At 48.4% G+C, this 15,151-nt stretch overlaps 1 protein-coding gene across 4 annotated transcripts in view; it reads right to left on the reverse strand.

Annotated features, from left to right (window-relative positions):
* The window catches only part of TNPO1 (transportin 1), a 163,996-nt gene that overhangs the window by 130,036 nt on the left and 18,809 nt on the right, over window positions 1–15,151 (reverse strand). For all 4 annotated transcript variants that reach the window (XM_075325207.1, XM_075325216.1, XM_075325234.1 and 1 more), the window contains exons 3-4: window positions 1,824–1,973; window positions 1,621–1,727 (exon numbers count right to left, since the gene is read on the reverse strand). In XM_075325207.1, the coding sequence (XP_075181322.1) occupies window positions 1,621–1,727; window positions 1,824–1,973 (257 nt within the window). The remainder of the gene's footprint in view (window positions 1–1,620; window positions 1,728–1,823; window positions 1,974–15,151) is intronic.

Below are 15,151 nucleotides of genomic sequence, written 5' to 3' on the forward strand. Positions count from 1 at the left end.
CGGCAGCTCCGTGCAAGCGCAGCGTCGCTTGCACGTCGCTGCTGGCTGGGGGCTGTTCACTGGTCGCTGGTGAGATCTGCCTGTTTGACAGCTCACCAGCGACCATGTAGCGATGCAGCAGCGATCCTGACCAGGTCAGATCGCTGGTCGGATCGCTGCTGCATCGCTAAGTGTGAAGGTACCCTTATCTTGCTGTGTGCTATTTACTTAAAATAAAGGCTTGATGACCTGGTGATAATCATTGCTTGGATTACAATGTCATGCATGGTAATCAGACATGCCCCCTACTGTGACTGACAACTCACTGTCAATCTCTATAGAGAGCCTGGTGTGGACGGGGCAGCTCTTGATTTCCTACATGGCCAAATATAAAAATTCAGATTCTGTCAGAATGGCTGCACCCAGTAATCTAAGTGATACATCGTTGGATTAAAGGGTCTCTGTCAGCAGGTTTTTACTACCTCATTTGAGAGCAGCATAAGGTAGAGACAGTATCAGTTTACTTTTTTGAAGATGCATACATGTACAGATACAAAACAACTGTATACAGAAATCTCAGAATGGCGTTTGTTATCTGCATTCTACTTCTTCTCCCAGGAGAAAGCAGAAACTTTTGGCTTATTTTCCAAACATCTGGAAAGCAGAAGAATTTTTGGTAGAAATAAACATATTGCATCATTATTCTAGAAGAGAAGTCTTACAGCAATAGAAAAGAAAGCGCAATATACACAACGTCTGTATATGCAAAAATATGGAGATTAACAACCTGAATGTAGGAAAGGGAACACAAATTTTAGGGGTCTTCTCCAGATTTATGATAATGCTTAAATACAGACGTAAAGGCCTAAAACCTCTAATACACGTTGGTGGACATTAATCATTGCTTTTGTACCCAAAAATCATATGTATGGTGTTTTTCGGATTATAAGACGCACTTTCCCTCCCACAAAGTTGGGAGGAAAAAGAGGAATGAAGGGTGCGCCTTAAAAACCGAATGTAGCTTACTGGGGATGTGGAGAACTGGCGGGGGACTGTCTGTGCGGGCGGCCAGGTGACTCACGGTGGCTGGCTCTCTGTGCCTGGGGCGGGCAAGCCTACTGGTAGCGCGGACTACGGTAGCTGTCACAGATTGTCTGTCCGCGGTCTGGGCTTCAAATGATGGCGCCCGGAGTCAGCATGTGCACAGATGGAGCTCTTGGATGAGAGCTCCATCTAAGAACGCGCCACTGCAGGCACCATTTCTTTGCAGCCCGGACCGCCGACAGAGCATCTGGGACACTCGCCACACCAGCCTGACCACCACACAACCACCGCCAGTGAACCCGCTCCACCACCACTGACGCCCCTCTCCGGTAAGACAACACAGAGTATAAAACTGACCCCATTTTTTTATTTTTTTTACCTTTTTATCTCTAAATTTGGGGTGCGTCTTATAAGACGAAAAATACGGTAGTTTGTACAACTGAAATTTTGTAAATGCTTATTTAACAAGACATTTTGTGGAAGAAAACACATTTGTCGCCACCAATTTTGCCGCTTTTCAGATTGATTATAGGCAACCTGTGCGTTAAAAAAAAAAAAAACGTTAAAAACGTTTAAAAAAACGTTAAAAACCCTCACCTCACACGTGTTGTAATCTTCAGAATCTAAAAGCCCACATAATTTTGGTAAGAGCTCCGGCCAATTTTGTAGCTCTCCCTTTGATGCTATTGTTGTGATTAGAATACCTGAAAGAAAAAGAAGAAAAAAGAAAAAAAAATGTAAGAAAAAACAAAATATCAATGAAGTAACCAATAATAAAAAAAAAAAAACAAGCCACTCACCGACTGTTGCTCTAATAAGTGGAGAGGAGTCTCCAATGTTATTCAGACATTCGCTCTTGATAAAATCCGTCACTCCATTTGGAAAATTGTGAAAATGAGCTTTTACATTATTTTTTAGGATCAGCCCGCTCAAAGATCTGGTTGGCTCATCTGAAAGTAAAAGATTAGGGATATGGTTACATATGGTTTTAGCAGGAATTAAATCCATCTTCTGTTACGAGGGGCTGCTGATAAGTCTTTGGCTTTACCCAGAAAGAAACGAGATAGGATGATGAAACTTTACATTTATTCCACATACTCTCCACTGATGTCACACTTTTTTGCTAGGCTTACAAAACGAGGAATACAGATGTAAGGATTTTGGTTGTGCCTCAAACCAGGCATCCATAGCAGCCATGGCATCAAAAATGGTGTGAAATTTTTTTATCCTTGAGGTGTTTCTTCAGGTTTGGAAACAGATGATAGTCAGAGAGCTAGATCTGGTGAATAAGGTGGGTGGTCAACCAGCTGGAAGCCCAGCTCTGCCAGTTTTGCCGTGGTCGCTTGTGCAGTGTGAGCGGAGGCAGTGTCTTGCAGGAACAAGATTCCTTTGGACAGCTTGCCACGCCTTTTGGTCTTCAGAGCTGCTTTCAGTTGGTCCAAAAGTTCAATGTAATACATTGCATTGATGGTGGAACCCTTTTGTAGGTAGTCCACTAGCAGCACGCCCTCCTTCTCCCGGAACACAGACGCCATCACCTTAGTGGCTGATTTTTGCACCCTAAACCTCTTTAGACGAGAACCACTGTGCCTCCACTCTTTTTGGCTGCTCCATGTTTTCAGGGTCATACAAATAAATCCAGGTCTCATCCATAGTGACCAGTCGATCCAGGAAGTTCTTATTAGTCCGGAAACGCTGACAATGGACTGGGAAGTTTTCACTCGCTGCTTCTCTGATCTGTTGTCAGACATTTGGGGACCCACTTTGCAGACAGCTTCCTCATGTCCAAATGTTCATGGATAATGACACAAACCCGTTCACGGGAAATCCCCATGATGTCTGCTATTGCTTTAGCTGAAATTCGTCCAGTATGAGGTTGTGCACAGCATCGACGATCTCCGGAACAACCACCACTCTCGGTCGTCCAGGACGTCCCTCATCATTGGTGCTGAAGTGGCACGTTTTAAATTTGGCAACCCAGTTCTTAACTGTGGAATATGAAGGGCATTGATCCCCCAATGTCTGTGACATGTCACCACGAATATCCTTCACAGACTTTCCTTACAGAAACAAGAATTTTATCACTCCTCTGCTCTCAGTTGCTGTGAATATTGCATTAGACACCGCTATTTTGTTTTCCCGCATGTGTAGAACACCGTTGCCATAAGCAACAAACAAAATTTTGAAAACACAGACAGATAAGGCTTTCATGTGATGTAACATTCATTACCATAGAAACAATAAAAGATCAAAAAGCCAAAGACTTATCAGCACCCCTCGTATATGTGCAAAATGGGATCCTGAGGAAACGTCAATCAGTTTATGAAACACGATATTAAAATAAAAGAGTAAGATTTAACATTTCATTTACTATAACAAGTCATGTTTTATTTGGAATCTGACAGGTTTTTGCTACCCTTTTGATGTAAGGAAAAAGACGCCGATTCCAGCGGTGTCACTTAATGGACTGCAGGCTGTCAATTTAATACACTTTTATTTGCGGTAGATCTAGCAGAGCTCAGAATACTGAGCCCTGTATATCTCCACTTAAATCACTGATTGGCAGGAAGCTACTAATCAGTGGTGGGGAAGGGATACACAGCAGTTGACAAGAAGGCATGAGGCAACTAGTCTTGTGGTAAAATCTCCCACTGATAAAACTGATTTTATTGAAACCGCAACACGCAGCAAAGTGAAATCACTGGAATAAGGCCTAAGCCACGCGGCATGAAAATCAGTGCGAGTGGAGTGCGATAAAAAAAAAAAAAAAAATAATTCGCATTCCACTCGAACCAATATTACTCTATGGGGCAGCACCCATGAGCGATTATTTTCTCAGTCCTAATCGGACCGAGAAAACAAATCGCAGCATGCTGCAGGTGTAATGCGATGCTGTTCCACTTGCACCCATACAAGTCTATGGGGTGAGAGAAAATGCACTGCACTCACGGTACACCGGTGTACTGCGAGTGCAGAGCAAGAATGGCAATAGCCGGCTACGGAGGAGAGAGGGAGATAAATCCCTCCCTCCCCTCCTCAGTGCCGGCCTGCCCCCTGCAGCTGAGGTCCCCTTGCACAATTGGACCTCAGTCGCAGGGACACTCGCATGACACTCTGCTGTACTGCCAGCGCAAGCAGAGTGTTATGCGAGGGGACCGCAGTAATCTCAATCCCTACGTCATTCTGCTCTCAGATTACATAGTAAAAAAACTAGTGACAGATTTCCTAAAGCGGTTGTCGTGTCTAAATATATAGGTTTCTGCTGTTCTTAAACCGAACTAATGTGTGCCGCAGAGGACAAGGCCGAAACAGCTTTAGCGGAAAGGAATATTTAGAGCAGAAAAATACAATATTGGTGCTGACATTGTACAACACATCAACAGGTTATCCTGCCAACAAACACTGCCAGGCCTCCCACACATCGCATAACACCATGGGGTGCGCACACTTATTTTAATAGGAAAAATGCTTTCTGGTAGGCTTATAGGCCTATTTCTTCTATTTTCTCTCCATGGCTTAAAGGGAACCATCAGCTTGTTTTATACATATCGAAATAGCGGGGATGGGCACACGCTGCAGAAATTTCTGGATGAAATCTGTACCTTCTGGCAGAGAAACATACACCCCCCCACGCACAAAAAAAAAAAAAAAAAAAAAACGCACTGAAAATTGCATGCATTTTTGGTTCCTCTTTTTATGAAGTCAATGGGTGGAAGAACTAACAACCCAGGGGAAAAAAAAAAAAAAAAAACAGTTGACATGCTGCTCTATGGCAGAATCCAGATGTGCAGGAAATCCAGGAGCAGGAAAGAGCAATCTGTCCAGGGTCCCATATTCTGCAAATAACGTTCTTAAAAGCGTTGGGTAAATGCAGATTGAGTTTTATCTCTCGCATACATTTTTTTTTTATCAATATCTACAGTTGCAACATGCATTCAAGAAACAAGCGAGGTGAGGTCCTGGAAAGGTGACACAGATCTATGCTGAATAATTTAGCGAAGTCTATTCCTTTCGGGGTCTTATATCTGCATTATATAAAAGGCTATTGCCTGCCCACCTAGATAGGTACCCATTAAGGCTGCCCTCACATCAGTGCTATTTTGCCACAAAACAAGATCCGTCACAAATGCGTTTCAGTTCCATTCTTTTCCAGTGGAATCACGGCAAGATGCGGCCACATGTGGACGAGTATGACGCACGCAACCGCATCTTGCCGCAATTCCATTGGAAATTAATGGAACTGAAACGCGATTGTGACGAATCTGGAAGGCGGCGTAACGGTCAGTGGTAAATAGAGGGATCTGGGTTCCTTTGCAGATGACCCATGGACAGAAATTCTGGAGCAGTTCCCTAAGATGGCGGTCTCAGAGGCTATTTCAGCTGTTTTGCATTCATAGGGTATACAAGACGCCTAGCCTCACGTTTAGGCTGGGGCCACACAGGGATTAATGCGATCCTCGCATGACACTCGGCTCCTGCTGTGCTGCCAGCGATGATGAGGGATGGGCCGGCACGGAGGAGGGGAAGGAGGGATTTATCTCCCTCTCCTCCGCAGCCGGCTATTGCCATTCTCGCCCTGCACTTGTGTTACACCAGTGTACTGCGAGTGCAGTGCGATCACTCTCTCGCCCCATAGACTTGAATGGGTGCGAGAGAAAGTCTGGCATTACAGTCGCAGCATGCTGCAATTGTTTTCTTGGTCCGAATGGGGCCGAGAAAATAAATCGCTCATGGGTGCTGAGACACAGGCTAATATTGGTCCGAGTAGAATGCGATGTTTTATCACACTCCACTCGCTACAATTTTCATGCCGTGTCTTAAGCCTTAAGATAGGACTTTGACCCAATGCACAGTGTCAGGTGTGGACAGGATGATGGCAATTTAATGCATGTAATGTGGGTGGGCAGACATTTTGGAGTATTCTGGAAGCAAACTCTGGGCCTCATAGAACAGGCATTTCATATTAAAGTACAACCTATGCCCCGTATTTGTTTATTATATCTGTGGTGGATGGGGGGGGGGGGACCCGACCTCCCCAATGGGTTTGTGTATATTATGTATTCTTTACCAAGCAAGAAGGGAAGTTATTGCCATACCATAGGTTGGCTCCTTCATCCCCAACTATTTTAGAGCTCAAAAGAAGATGAATAATGTCCTTCGATTAGAAAGAGGCGTATATTTAAAGAGGAAAGCACTGGTACATTTTATAAGATTTGGCAGCCGTGAATGGACGCACCAGCCCTCTCCTCTGGAGTGTAGTTCAGGATGGATCATCTTTTGCTGTGCTTGCAGTTCTTATCGAGTTGGAGATGTGGGTACTGCTTATGTCTTAAAGGGAACCTGTCAGGTCCAATATGCGCTCAGAACCACGAGCAGTTCTGGGTGAATATTGCTAATCCCTGCCTAACCGTCCTGTATACATCCGCATAAAGAGATCTTTAGAAACAATATTTCTAAAGATCTTTTATCATATGCCAATGAGCTCGGGGACTAGTCCCAAGGGCGCTATTTCCCCTGACTAGCCACCCTCTGAGCATGTTAATACACCCCTGTGGGCATACTAACATGCTACTCAATGCATCGTCACCAGTGGTGACATGCGTACCTGTGTTTGCGCTTCTGAATGCCGGGCGCTTCCGGTCATACGCAGTAGACCTCTCTGAAGCCCGGACGTGTACACCCAGCTTCATACTGCACATGACCGGAAGTGCCCGGCATTCAGAAGTGTGGTCACAGCAAACAGGTACAAACGGTGATGCTGAATTGAATAGCATATTAGTACACCCCTGTGGGCATGCTACCATGCTAAGAGGGGATATAACACACTTGGAACTAGTCGCCTCGCTCATTAGCATTCGATATAAAATCTTTAGAAATACTTTTTCTATAGATCTCTTTATCTATGCTAGTGTATACAGGGACAGTTAGGCAGGGAGTAGCAATATGCACTCAGAACGGCTCGTGGCTCTGGGTGCATAATGCACCCGATAGGTCTTCTGCCAAACACAAGTCTCATAAAAATGAAATGGTGCCACCTAGAAAGAAGGGAATTTTGTTTACTTACCGTAAATTCCTTTTCTTCTAGCTCCAATTGGGAGACCCAGACAATTGGGTGTATAGGCTATGCCTCCGGAGGCCGCACAAAGTATTACACTAAAAGTGTAAAGCCCCTCCCCTTCTGCCTATACACCCCCCGTGCTCCCACGGGCTCCTCAGTTTTGGTGCAAAAGCAAGAAGGAGGAAAAAAAATTATAAACTGGTTTAAAGTAAATTCAATCCGAAGGAATATCGGAGAACTGAAACCATTCAACATGAACAACATGTGTACACAAAAAAACAGGGGCGGGTGCTGGGTCTCCCAATTGGAGCTAGAAGAAAAGGAATTTACGGTAAGTAAACAAAATTCCCTTCTTCTTTGTCGCTCCATTGGGAGACCCAGACAATTGGGACGTCCAAAAGCAGTCCCTGGGTGGGTAAAATAATACCTCGTAATAGAGCCGTAAAACGGCCCCTTCCTACAGGTGGGCAACCGCCGCCTGAAGGACTCGTCTACCTAGGCTGGCATCCGCCGAAGCATAGGTATGCACCTGATAGTGTTTCGTGAAAGTGTGCAGGCTCGACCAGGTAGCCGCCTGACACACCTGCTGAGCCGTAGCCTGGTGCCTCAAAGCCCAGGACGCGCCCACGGCTCTGGTAGAATGGGCCTTCAGCCCTGCGGGAACCGGAAGCCCAGCAGAACGGTAAGCTTCGAGAATTGGCTCCTTGATCCACCGAGCCAGGGTTGATTTGGAAGCCTGTGACCCTTTACGCTGGCCAGCGACAAGGACAAAGAGTGCATCCGAGCGGCGCAGGGGCGCCGTACGAGAAATGTAGAGTCTGAGTGCTCTCACCAGATCTAACAAGTGCAAATCCTTTTCACATTGGTGAACTGGATGAGGACAAAAAGAGGGTAAGGAGATATCCTGATTGAGATGAAAAGGGGATACCACCTTGGGGAGAAATTCCGGAACCGGACGCAGAACCACCTTGTCCTGGTGAAACACCAGGAAAGGGGCTTTGCACGACAACGCTGCTAGCTCAGACACTCTCCGAAGAGAGGTGACTGCTACTAGGAAGACCACTTTCTGCGAAAGGCGTGAGAGAGAAATATCCCTCATTGGCTCGAATGGTGGTTTCTGAAGAGCCACCAGCACCCTGTTCAGATCCCAGGGTTCTAACGGCCGCTTGTAAGGAGGAACGATGTGACAAACCCCCTGCAGGAACGTGCGTACCTGTGGAAGTCTGGCTAGGCGCTTCTGGAAAAACACAGAGCGCTGAGACTTGTCCCTTAAGGGAGCCAAGCGACAAACCCTTTTCAAGTCCAGATTGAAGGAAGGACAGAAAAGTGGGCAAGGCAAAAGGCCAGGGAGAAAAACCCTGAGCAGAGCACCATGACAGGAAAATTTTCCACGTCCTGTGGTAGATCTTGGCGGACGTTGGTTTCCTAGCCTGTCTCATAGTGGCAATGACCTCTTGAGATAATCCTGAAGACGCTAGGATCCAGGACTCAATGGCCACGCAGTCAGGTTGAGGGCCGCAGAATTCAGATGGAAAAACGGCCCTTGAGACAGCAAGTCTGGTCGGTCTGGTAGTGCCCACGGTTGGCCGACCGTGAGAGGCCACAGATCCGGGTACCACGACCTCCTCGGCCAGTCTGGAGCGACGAGGAAGACGCGGCGGCAGTCGGCCCTGATCTTGCGTAACACTCTGGGCAACAGTGCCAGCGGAGGAAACACATAAGGGAGCTGAAACTGCGACCAATCCTGAACTAAGGCGTCTGCCGCCATAGCTCTGGGATCTTGAGACCGTGCCATGAACGTCGGTACCTTGTTGTTGTGCCGGGACGCCATGAGGTCGACGTCCGGCACCCCCCAGCGGCAACAGATCTCCTGAAACACGTCCGGGTGAAGGGACCATTCCCCTGTGTCCATGCCCTGGCGACTGAGATAATCTGCTTCCCAGTTTTCCACGCCCGGGATGTGAACTGCAGAGATGGTGGAGGCCGTGGCTTCCACCCACATCAAGATCCGCCGGACTTCCTGGAAGGCTTGCCGACTGCGTGTGCCGCCTTGGTGGTTGATGTATGCCACCGCTGTGGAATTGTCCGACTGAATTCGGATCTGCTTGCCTTCCAGCCACTGCTGGAACGCTTTCAGGGCAAGATACACTGCCCGTATTTCCAGAACATTGATCTGAAGTGAGGACTCTTGCCGGGTCCACGTACCCTGAGCCCTGTGGTGGAGAAAAACCGCTCCCCACCCTGACAGACTCGCGTCCGTCGTGACCACCTCCCAGGATGGGGGTAGGAAGGATTTCCCCTTCGATAATGAAGTGGGAAGAAGCCACCACCGAAGGGAAGCTTTTGTCGCCTGAGAGAGAGAGACGTTCCTGTCGAGGGACGTCGGCTTCCTGTCCCATTTGCGAAGGATGTCCCATTGAAGAGGACGCAGGTGAAACTGCGCGAAAGGGACTGCCTCCATTGCTGCCACCATCTTCCCCAGGAAGTGCATGAGGCGCCTCAAGGGGTGTGCCTGACCTTGAAGGAGAGATTGTACCCCCTTCTGTAGCGACCGCTGCTTGATCAGCGGAAGCTTCACTATCGCTGAGAGGGTATGAAACTCCATGCCAAGATATGTCAGCGATTGGGCCGGTGTCAGATTTGACTTTGGAAAATTGATGATCCATCCGAAACTCTGGAGAGTCTCCAGAGTAGCGTCGAGACTGTGTTGGCATGCCTCTTGAGAGGGTGCCTTGATCAGGAGATCGTCCAAGTAAGGGATCACCGAGTGACCCTGAGAGTGGAGGACCGCTACTACAGTAGCCATAACCTTGGTGAAAACCTGTGGGGCTGTTGCCAGGCCGAACGGCAGTGCCACGAACTGCAGGTGTTCGTCTCCTATGGCGAAGCGCAAGAAGCGCTGGTGCTCTGGAGCAATCGGTACGTGGAGATAAGCATCTTTGATATCGATCGATGCAAGGAAATCTCCCTGGGACATTGAGGCGATGACGGAGCGGAGGGATTCCATCCGGAACCGCCTGGTCTTTACGTGTTTGTTGAGCAGTTTCAGGTCCAGGACAGGACGGAAAGATCCGTCCTTCTTTGGGACCACAAACAGGTTGGAGTAAAAACCGTGACCCTGTTGCTGAAGAGGAACAGGGACCACCACTCCTTCTGCCTTCAGAGTGCCCAGCGCCTGCAGAAGAGCCTCGGCTCGCTCGGGAGGCGGGGATGACCTGAAGAATCGAGTCGGGGGACGAGAGGTGAACTCTATCTTGTAACCGTGAGACAGAATGTCTCTCACCCAGCGGTCTTTTACCCGTGGCAGCCAGGTGTCGCAAAAGCGAGAGAGCCTGCCACCGACCGAGGATGCAGATTGCGGAGGCCGAAAGTCATGAGGAAGCCGCTTTGGTAGCGGCACCTCCTGTGGTCTTTTTAGGACGTGACTTAGACCGCCATGAATCAGAGTTCCTTTGATCTTTCTGAGGCCTTTTGGACGAGGGGAATTGGGACCTGCCCGCGCCCCGAAAGGACCGAAACCTCGACTGCCCCCTCCTCTGTTGGGGTATGTTCGGTTTGGGCTGGGGTAAGGATGTATCCTTTCCCTTGGATTGTTTGATGATTTCATCCAAACGCTCGCCAAACAATCGGTCGCCAGAAATTGGCAAACTAGTTAAGCGCTTTTTGGAAGCAGAATCTGCCTTCCATTCCCGTAGCCACAAGGCCCTGCGGAGTACCACCGAATTGGCGGATGCAACCGCCGTACGGCTCGCAGAGTCCAGGACAGCATTAATAGCGTAAGACGCCATTGCCGACGTCTGAGCGGTTATGGACGCCACCTGCGGCGCGGAAGTGCGTGTGGCTGCGTCAATTTGCGCTTGACCTGCTGATATCGCTTGTAGCGCCCATACGGCTGCGAATGCTGGGGCAAAAGAAGCGCCGATAGCTTCATAGATGGATTTCAACCAGAGCTCCATCTGCCTGTCAGTGGCATCTTTAAGTGAAGCCCCATCTTCCACTGCAAGTATGGATCTAGCCGCCAGTCTGGAGATTGGAGGATCCACCTTGGGACACTGAGTCCAACTTTTGACCACGTCAGGGGGAAAAGGATAACGTGTATCCTTAAGGCGCTTAGAAAAACGCTTATCTGGACAATCATGGTGATTCTGGACTGCCTCTCTGAAATCAGAGTGGTCCAGAAACATACTCTGTGTACGCTTGGGAAACCTGAAACGGAATTTCTCCTGCTGAGAAGCTGACTACTCCACCGGAGGAGCTGAGGGAGAAATATCCAACATTCGATTGATGGACGCAATAAGATCGTTCACTATGGCGTCCCCGTCCGGAGTATCAAGATTGAGAGCGGCATCAGGATCAGAATCCTGATCAGCTGTCTCCGCGTCATCAACCAGAGATTCCCCTCGCTGAGACCCTGAACAACATGATGATGTCGAGGGAATTTCCAAGCGAGCTCGCTTAATCGGTCTGGGGCTGGGGTCCGTGTCAGAGCCCCCAGCCTGGGATCTATGAGATACCCCGGGGGGACATTGTTGGTCCAACTGAGGGGGGCCAGGGAACAATGACTCAGAGTCCCTGTGCTGAGATACCGGTCTGGACTGCAAGGCTTCTAGTATCTTAGCCATAGTTTCAGAGAGTTTATCTGTAAAGACTGCAAACTCCGTCCCTGTCACCTGGAGAGTGTCAGCAGGTGGCTCCCCCTGGGCCCCTCTTAGCAGAGGCTCCGGCTGAGCAAGTGCAGTAGGGGCCGAGCAGTGCACACAATGAGGGTCAGTGGAACCTGCCGGTAGCGGCGTCGTACATGCGGCGCAGGCAGCATAGTAAGCCTGTGTTTTGGCACCCCTGCCTTTTGTGGGCGCCATGCTATTGTCTTCCCTGAGCAACACAATAGAGTATATAGCCAGAAAACAACTGTGCACTATACAGTGTAAAGTATATACTATAAACATATAATTACACTTCTGCACAATGGGGCTAGCACCACAGGTGCTGCTTACCACCCGCTTAAAGCAGTTGTGAGGCCACCAGAATCCCTGCCTGGGTCTCCCAGAATTTGTCCCCCTCTGCAGCGTCCGAGGAGCTGACAGGAATGGCTGCCGGCGTCCTGAGGAGAGGAGGGAGCCGTGGGCGTGACCCAGAAAGTGCGGGAACTGGTGCCCCACAGTGCACAGTGAGGGGGGGTGGAGTATGCAAAGCATTCTCCAGCCCTCATTGCTGCTCGTCTGTACAGCGTCCCGCCCTTCCCCTGCCTGTCAGGGCTGTGGGCGGGAGGAAGAAAGACTAGGCCGCAAAAGCCGGGGACTCGAGTAATAAGCGTGGCCGCCGTAAAAGCGTGGCCGCGCGGAAGTCCCCGGCGCACTACAAGTCCCAGCCGCGCCTCAGTGTTAAACATGGCGGCGGCGGTCAGCGCGGTAGTCCCCCTACATAAACACACTCAGCGACGCTGAGTGTGTTATGGCACATTTAACCCGGTCAGCGCCGCGGTCCCCGGTGCACTAGCACACCCAGCAATGCTGGAGTGTTGCTGTGCTCGGTCCCCACGGGGACACAGAGTACCTCCAAGTAGCAGGGCCATGTCCCTGAACGATACCCAGCACCTATCCAGCAGGCTCCCAGGAGTTGTGGATGAAGCACGGTCTCAGTGCCTGGAGACCGATAGGATCCCACTTCACCCAGAGCCCTAAGGGGAATGGGGAAGGAAAACAGCATGTGGGCTCCAGCCTCCGTACCCGCAATGGATACCTCAACCTTAACAACACCGCCGACAAGAGTGGGGTGAGAAGGGAGCATGCTGGGGGCCCTATATGGGCCCACTTTTCTTCCATCCGACATTGGTCAGCAGCTGCTGCTGACCAATCTATGGAGCTGTGCGTGCATGTCTGCCTCCTTCGCACAAAGCATAAAAACTGAGGAGCCCGTGGGAGCACGGGGGGTGTATAGGCAGAAGGGGAGGGGCTTTACACTTTTAGTTTAATACTTTGTGCGGCCTCCGGAGGCATAGCCTATACACCCAATAGTCTGGGTCTCCCAATGGAGCGACAAAGAAAGAGCAGGCTGCACATAACTCCGGAAAATCAGAAAAAAATACAGAAGAAAAATCGGAGTCTAGAAGAGGTTTTGCATTCTGCGGCTCCCACTTAACAGCTGGTCAAAAAAGTCCAACATTTCATAATCGTCATAGCCTAAGTATGAGTAACACAGGCCGCACTCACGGAGAATGCTCTACTGGCATGATCAGGCCGATTGTTTCCTGCAAAAGACTACAAATATGCAGAAGTGAATAACTGCACAAAAGAGAAAAAAAAAAAAATGGGAGCATGTGGGACTCACTGCCTACGAGTGCGGCAGACGCCACAGCCCCTGCTCCCTATTTCCAGTAGAAGTTACCAGGAGACAAGCTTAAATGTCACAGAGGTTGTTACCTTCATTGTATAGATAAAGTCCAGCAATCCGGTGATAAGTCACTCCTAATCGAACCCCTTTTCCCCCCATATAATCTCTGCTTTTCATACATATAACATATGAAGTGTCAGCCTCACTGCAAGTCCAATCCCAATACTCAAAATCAGGCAGCGCCCTACTCCCTCCCCGGGTGCACGTGGTGCCAGGCTCCAGCTCCGCTGCCAACATGCAGTAAATAGGAAGGAAACCACAGAACCCCGATGGATGTAAACGTAAAAATAAATTAAATTAATAATAATTCTCTGGGCTCATTCAGACATCTGCGATTTTAATCGGACATACAACATGGACCATTATTCAGGGCTTTGGATCCCAATTTTACCAGATTGGTCCATGTCAGTTTTTACCATCAGTGATGCCAATATTTTCCTGTACCCATAGACTTATATTTGTAATTTAGAGCCATGACATTGATCAAAAATATACAGGCCTCTGTTATTTACATGCACAGCTCCATAGACTATAATGGGCACATGTCTTCCATTCATGACATCTGGATGAGGCCTTCAGTCGATGGCCTGAGAGACTCACAAGTTGAAGCAATGCTTCCTATTTTTGTGGGTTTTCACAGTATAGAAATACAAGTGCATCTCAAATTAGAATATCATCTTAAAGTTAATTTCAGTAATTCAATACAAAAAGGGAAACGCACATATTATATAGAGTCATTACACACAGAGGGATCTATTCCTATATTTTATATAGAGTCATTACACACAGAGGGATCTATTCCTATATATTATGCAGGGTCATTACACACAGAGGGATCCATTCCAAGTATTTATTTCTGTTAATGTTGATGATTGTGGCTTACAGCCAATGAAAACCCAAACGCCATTATCTCAGAAAAATTAGATTATATAAGACCAACTGAAAAAATGATTTTATACTCAGAAATGTTGGCGTCTACTGAAAAGTCTGTACAGTAAATGCACTCAATACTTGGTCGGGGCACTTTTTGCATGAATTACTGCATCAATGCGGCGTGGCATGGAGGCGATCAGCCTGTGGCACTGCTGAGGTGTTATGGAAGCCCAAGTTGCTTTGATAGTAGCCTTCTGCTCATCTGCATTGTTGGGTCTGGCGTCTCGTCTTCCTCTTGATAATACCCATAGATTCTCTATGGGGTTTGGGTCAGGCGAGTTTGCTGGCCAATCGAGCACAGTGATACTGTGGTTATTCCACCAGGTATTGGTACTTTTGGCAGTGTGGACAGGTGCCAAGTCCTGCTGGGAAATTAAATTTCCATCTCCAAAAAGCCTGTCAGCAGAGGGAAGCATGAAGTGCTCTATAATTTCCTGGTAGACGGCTGCACTGACTTTGGTCTTGATAAAACACAGTGGACCCCCAAACCATCACTGATTGTGGAAACTTCGCACTAGACCTCAGCAGCTTGGATTGTGGCCTCTCCACTCTTCCTCCAGACTCTGGGACCGCGATTTTCCAAATAAAATGCAAAATTTATTTTCATGTGAAAACACCACCTTGGACCACTGAGCAACAGTGCAGTTCTTTTCTCCTTGGCCCAGGTAAGACATGTCTGGTGTTGTCATTGGTCATGAGTGGCTTGACACAAGGAATGTGACAGTTGTAGCCCATGTCCTGGATACG

The sequence above is a fragment of the Anomaloglossus baeobatrachus genome, chromosome 1 (assembly GCF_048569485.1).
Source record: "Anomaloglossus baeobatrachus isolate aAnoBae1 chromosome 1, aAnoBae1.hap1, whole genome shotgun sequence".
NCBI lineage: Eukaryota > Metazoa > Chordata > Amphibia > Anura > Aromobatidae > Anomaloglossus > Anomaloglossus baeobatrachus.